Genomic DNA, 6,592 nt, shown 5'->3' on the forward strand with positions numbered 1-6,592 from the left:
ATCAAATAAATGCAGCCTTGGTGAGCAGAAGAGACTTATTTCAAAAACAGTAAAAAAATCTCACAACACCAAACATGTATGGAGAAAAAATGTAATGTATCATGAAATTTATATATATATATATATGTATATATAGCATGGTATCATCACTATATGATGCCACTAAAGTACTTTGTGGTGAGTCAGTTTAATGTTAATTGTGTTTGTGTCTGTGCTGCAGGACTATGTGGGGCTGCGCGGTGTGTTTGCGGGGCTCTGTGCTGTATTGACGCTGCCTGTGTTTGGCCTGCTGGCCTTCACATTCGTCCCTCCTCTCATATCAACCATCTGGCTCGGCATCACTTACTCATTCGCTGCTGTGAGTATCAGTCATGAACACACACACAGCAGATACTACAGACGCCAGATATACGATGTTACTAAAGTAAAGTAAAGTACATGCACAATTGTGTGGTTTGCAAACATTGTGAGAGAGCGTGTGATTGGTTGAAGTTTTCAGCATTCGTCACTGTACACGATACTGATTTTAAAACATGAGAAATTTGAGATTTGTTTGCAGGATAAGATTAATAGGGCCATATTTTGCATAGGTTTTCCTCTAGCTAAGTAAAGAATAAAAACACAGCGAATTATATTTCAAGATGCATGAAAAATTCACATTTTAAATACAAATATGAATATTAAAAATGTAGAGTTTAAAAACAAATGAAGTCTTCTAAAGTGTTGTACATTATGCACATTTTAATAATGATATCCATAAACCCAGAAAAGGTGTGTATTTGGAATATTTTAATATGGCAATATTATATCAATATGTGTTATTAGATTTGCTCTTTTAACATGTATCATTTTTTGAAACTTAAAAATGTTATACCCTTGATAGTAAAACTAAGAACTAAAATAACTGTAAAAACATCCTTAAATGGATTGAACAACCTAAAAAATTATTATTATATTATCATATTATATACCCCATTCTCCTCTTACTTAAAACATACTATACTATAATATAATATTTATTCACTATATATATATATATATATATATATATTCTATTATTATATAATATGTAATATATTTTAATAAAAATTTATATAAAAAAATAACACAAATATTCCACATTCATTATTTTGCAAATAAATCGAAACAAAATGTATAACCAAGACCTATACTAAACACTGAATAGTAAAGTTAAACACATGTGTGTGATTCTTTCTGTTAGACCGACATTTTTTGTATTTCTATTCCGTTTGTGTGTTGCTTGTCATTTTACTTAGAAAGTATTGTGCCAATATTCTGAATCTGAATTCAAAAGGTTTACAAATAAAGCGAAGTAAAAGAACAGACCTGTGCTAAACATTGCATGATAATGTACATATTTAATTCCTGCTGTTGAGCTGACGAGTTTTTCATTGGTTTTCTATTATTTTGTGTGTTGTAGGCGAGCATGTGGCCCTCCGTCCCGCTGGTGGTTCCTCAAGCCACACTGGGCACAGCGATGGGGCTGGCCAAATCCGTACAGATGGTCAGCATCGGCATCTCTAACCTGGTGGTGGGACAGATACTGGGAACCAAGTCCAGGTGACATTAATGGCCAGCATTCATGTTTAATGCACACTGAAATTTAATACATGTGCATGCATTATACTCACAAAAACTTTTTTTGAAAGCATCATGATATTCTTCGTATTATCTTGGAATACCATGTATATGAGTTAGTGAGTTTTATATGTCTGTTGCGCAGTGATGTTAAGATCCCGCTGTGGACATGGCAATATATGATGATCTTCATGCTGGCCAATACCATCAGCTGCATAATCGCCTCTACCGTACTCAACATCGTTGACTACAGACAGGTAACACACACACACACACATCCACCCACTATCGCCACATCTCTCAGAATCCCTAACCTCACGTAACCATAGCAACAGTGTGATGAAGGAGAACTGTGAAGAGTTTGAGCGAGGAGGAGTCAAACGAGTTCACACTGTTACAGTGTTTGAGAATGTCCTTGATCGGTGTAATTATTCTCAGAGCCAGAAAAGCTGGATTTGCCTCTTATTATTGTCTACATCGTAAGTTCGAGTGATAGAGAAACTGCTATCAGTGGATTCGAACGTATGCATGACTCGAGCGACACATGAGTTTTGAGTACTTTGGAATAGCAGAGGTTATTTTGGGCTTTGAAAACACATCAGTCTATTTCAATAGAGGTGGATTGGATTGTTCTGCTGTGACAGTATCGCTCATGGCCTAATGCAGTGCAAATGAACTGAAAATGAACCCCGTTTACTTTTGTAATACTGTATTTATTCCTGATCTTATCATGCACAGTTCATCAGTGCATGTGATACCACAGGAAAAAGGTTTGTTATCTTAATCAGTAGATCAAATGAAGTAGAATATCCTATGCAAAATGAATGTTATGAATAGTTTTATGATGACCTTGAGATATTGTTTAAATGCAATGTATGTGTGTGTTTATAGGGAAGCATTCTGAATAAGACGACTAAGAGATCACAGAGAACCGCTGATGAATGAAGAGGACAACGAGGAGATAAACGACGCTCCCTCCATCAACAGGACATAGAGGAATCGCTCACATTCTGTCTCGTGTCGTTGGACGTTACTAAAGGGAAACGTGTCGTATTATATTCAGTATTAACGCTATCATAAAGAGTTTCTCTTGCCAGATTTTCTCAGGCCAGTCCTCTTGACTACCAAGTTTAATGTAATACTTTCAAAAATGTGAAAGATCAGTAATCATTTTTTATGGATTGTGGAAGCTGGGATGGAAATGTTGACACTCATCTGTTAATAACATCAAACAAACATAGTTTTTTTTAACGAGACACTGTTTCACATATGAACAATGTTATTGACTTGCTAATTTGAGGAAATCAGAGTGTTTGTCTTTAAATTTACTATGTTGTTTTAAAAACAGATTTATGAATCATGAAATGTTAATATTGCCTTTGAACTTGTATTAATAGCTGCTTACAAAATGATTGAGTATGCATTTTGCAAATTTTAAGCTTTTTTTTAAATATAAAAAAAAGTTTTGTGCCACCGAGAGATTATGAACACTGTTCCCTTTTGTAATTTCATTGTACATTTACTGTATACACATACGCAAATATAGTGTAATGAAATTGTAAATAAATATTTTATTAAAATATATTTTAAGATATTTACATTTAAAATATATAAATAAAGATAAACAATAATATAATTAAATACTTAAATATCTAAAACAATTATATTTGTATTATATATAATATTAAAAAGTTAGTATTGAAATATATTTTTAAGTATTAATTCATAAATAGCATGTAAAATATTGTAATTAATATATATATATACTGATTTTTAATTATATGTATGTATGTGTGAGTGTGTATATATATATATAGAGAGAGAGAGAGAGAGAGAGAAACTCAGGCTCTCATAACGCATTAAAGCCAAACGGGGGCACTGGAGAGCCGCTCAGGTAGGATTGGTCACTATCTGGGGGCGTTACAAGGGTAGTTATCAAAGATCTTAATGCATGAATTATTTATTGTTGCTCTTTTTCATTTTATAACCAGACGAAAAAAACAGTTTAAATCCATATAAAATCCTGACTGTAAGTTTAAATAACTTCAGTTTACCCCGTGCACAGTCCACCTACCTTGATTCTTGTTATTCCCCATAAAATTAGTGCGATTGAACAATCTGATTGGACACTGACGTTTTTTGACTATAAAAAGTAGGCGTGTCCCTTCCCGTGATTGGCTTACGGTGTCTGTCAGTTAAGTTGTGCCCCGCCCTCTTCATTCCTGCGTGTGTAGTGTGTGTGGAGAGCGTAGTGTGTGTGGAGAGCGCAGCCGGACCCGTGTGATCAGCTGTGACCGTGGGAAACCGACCCACTGCGGCCGCCCAGATCTGCGAAAATCCGTTTTTGGAGCGGAATCTCTCTAGAGAATCCACACTGAGACGCATAATGGAGTTTCGGGATAGTTGTCTTCACGTATCGCTGAAAGGTTCGTCAGGAGCGGTGAGCTAGTGGAAAGTAAACACCTCCTCTCCATCACTGAGTGCTTCTACAAGTTTGCCACATTATTTTGGAGCTCGCACTGTAACGCATCGGAGCGCGGAAGGTCCCGGATTGAATCCCCGCAGAAATCAACCTAAGAGAGCTCGGATGAATTAAAACTTTTTAACTAAAAAATTTTTTTTTATTATTATTATTACTATCTTTGTACCCCTTTGTGTGGGTCCTGTCAGATGATTATTGTGCGTAAATAAATCATCGTAGTGAGTTTGTGATGAGGCGGACCGGAGGTCGGACTGCAGCGCGCGGGGGAGGATCCTCCGGTGGAATTATTGCGCAGTTTTTAAAATAACGGTCAAACGGGAACACTCTCATGGCACAGAGTATGTCTGCAAAAGATAACGCCTGCCGAAAATTCCAGGCCAATATTTTCAACAAGAGTAAATGCCAGAACTGCTTCAAAGCTCGAGACGCGCACCTGCTGAGTGATGAAGACTTCACACAGGTAATATTAATATTAATGTATCTGCGAAATGACCGAATAATTACTTACGCTCGACTGGACTGATAACTTACATTGTCAAATAACTAATGACCAGCTAACTGCTTCAAAACTACACTAACAATAAAGTACCATGATATAGTATGGTTTTTAAACATGGTAAAAAAGGGGTGACAGTTAGCAAAATATAATACCATGTTTTTTTGGACATGTACTATGGTAATGTCATGGTATTGTTTGAGGTAAATGAATTGGAGTATCATGTAGGCTATAAACCGTAGTATATTGTGTATATTAGATATATATATAATATAATATAATGAAATAATTATTTAAATAAATAATTAAAATACTTTAAATAATAAATATATAATATTTAAATTAGTATTATTTCAGACTAAAATATAATAGCACGTTTAATTAAATATATATTTAAAAAATTTATATATATATATGTATTCATGGTATTGTTTGAGGTAAATGAATTGGAGTATCATGTAGGCTATAAACCGTAGTATATTGTGTATATTAGATATATATAATATAATATAATGAAATAATTATTTAAATAAATAATTAAAATACTTTAAATAATAAATATATAATATTTAAATTAGTATTATTTCAGACTAAAATATAATAGCACGTTTAATTAAATATATATTAAAAAAATTTATATATATATATGTATATATATATATATTGTACCATGGTAAAAGGGATGATAGTTAGCAAAATGTTAGTACCTTACCACAATACAAAACCATGATATAGTATGGATTTTAAACATGGTAAAAAAGGGGTGACAGTTAGCAAAATATAATACCATGTTTTTTTGGACATGTACTATGGTAATGCCAAGGTATTGTTGGAGGTAAATGGATTGGAGTATCATGTATAAACTGTAGTATATTGTGTATATTAGAGATATACTATAATATAATTAATTAATTATTTAAATAAATAAGTAAAATACTTTAAATAATAAATAAATAATATTTAAATTATTTCTCCAAACCTACTGAAAGATTCCTATCAATCCATATTAAAGCCTAACAGAGGCACTGGATAACCACCAAACTGCTTAAAAACTACACTAACAATAAAGTACTATGGTAATACTATGGTTTTTAGACATTGTACCATGGTCCAAGGTTAGCTGCCCATTAGAGGATGGCAGTTACACAATATAACTTTACCATAATACCATATTTTGGACGTGTACTATGGTAATGCCATGGTTTTGTTGGAGGTAAAATAGAGTATCATGTAAAAACCATGGTATATTACCAAGGTATATAAGGTGAATTTGATATATTTAACCACTTTTTGACATAAGGATGACCCGATTTACCTGAATTCCGCCTTTCAAACTTTATTTGTAAAACTAGACCACAGGTTTATAACTAATAACATGTTTTTTTCCGCAGCATGTGTTTGGGAATAGTGGTTAAATATTAGGGTTGCTTGAAAGTCTGTAGGTTCAAACCCTAGAGAGGTTAAGCCATTGATTCTAATTACCATTACGGCTTTGATCGAGGCACTTAACCTCAGGTTACCCCTGGAGGACTGACCCGTTTCTGGTGAACTGTTGCTTTGGGTAAAGGAGTCAGCCAGATGACTAATTAGCGATTAGTAGTAATTAATGATGCTGTTTACCAGATGCACATTGTGGCTCAGTGACGTGCTTCAAGCTGCTGCATTTGTTGTTTAGAAAGTTTAGAAATTTTTAAACTGCTGGTCTAGTTTTGCCTGGCTAAAAATCTGGGCTGGTAATTAAAAGGTTGTGGGTTTGAACCGAGCGGCAACCTCCCCCTCTCTCTCCTGAAGCCAACACGGAAGTGACTTAAACTGTAATTCGTCAACTTGCCGCTAGAGGCTGGCTGCAAAAGGGAGTCAATCCCATAGACTCCCCATGTTAAAATGCCTAACTTTACAGCAGAAAAAAACGTTTACAGCCTGGTTCAAAAAAAGATTTTGGTCTATATAGCTAATTTTGCCCTTCATGACAACTGTGAGGGGGGTGAATTTTTTTAATAACTCATCCGTTTAAA

At 34.2% G+C, this 6,592-nt stretch overlaps 2 protein-coding genes across 11 annotated transcripts in view; both read left to right on the top strand.

The window, feature by feature from the left end:
* Nucleotides 1-2,609, top strand: part of LOC107753034 (major facilitator superfamily domain-containing protein 1-like) — a 3,445-nt gene extending 836 nt beyond the window's left edge. Inside the window, exons 2-5 of the mRNA XM_016569139.1 lie at nucleotides 221-358; nucleotides 1,442-1,581; nucleotides 1,745-1,856; nucleotides 2,491-2,609. Of these exons, the coding sequence (XP_016424625.1) occupies nucleotides 1,448-1,581; nucleotides 1,745-1,856; nucleotides 2,491-2,544 (300 nt within the window). The 5' untranslated portion in view covers nucleotides 221-358; nucleotides 1,442-1,447 and the 3' untranslated portion in view covers nucleotides 2,545-2,609. The remainder of the gene's footprint in view (nucleotides 1-220; nucleotides 359-1,441; nucleotides 1,582-1,744; nucleotides 1,857-2,490) is intronic.
* A 1,229-nt stretch (nucleotides 2,610-3,838) lies between these two features.
* Nucleotides 3,839-6,592, top strand: part of LOC107753017 (myosin-2 heavy chain-like) — a 50,574-nt gene continuing 47,820 nt past the window's right edge. For all 10 annotated transcript variants that reach the window (XM_016569101.1, XM_016569106.1, XM_016569102.1 and 7 more), the window contains exon 1: nucleotides 3,839-4,541. In XM_016569101.1, the coding sequence (XP_016424587.1) occupies nucleotides 4,410-4,541 (132 nt within the window). In that variant the 5' untranslated portion in view covers nucleotides 3,839-4,409. The remainder of the gene's footprint in view (nucleotides 4,542-6,592) is intronic.

Source organism: Sinocyclocheilus rhinocerous, unplaced genomic scaffold, assembly GCF_001515625.1.
Source record: "Sinocyclocheilus rhinocerous isolate Xijiao unplaced genomic scaffold, SAMN03320098_v1.1 scaffold1493, whole genome shotgun sequence".
In the NCBI taxonomy this organism is placed as follows: domain Eukaryota; kingdom Metazoa; phylum Chordata; class Actinopteri; order Cypriniformes; family Cyprinidae; genus Sinocyclocheilus; species Sinocyclocheilus rhinocerous.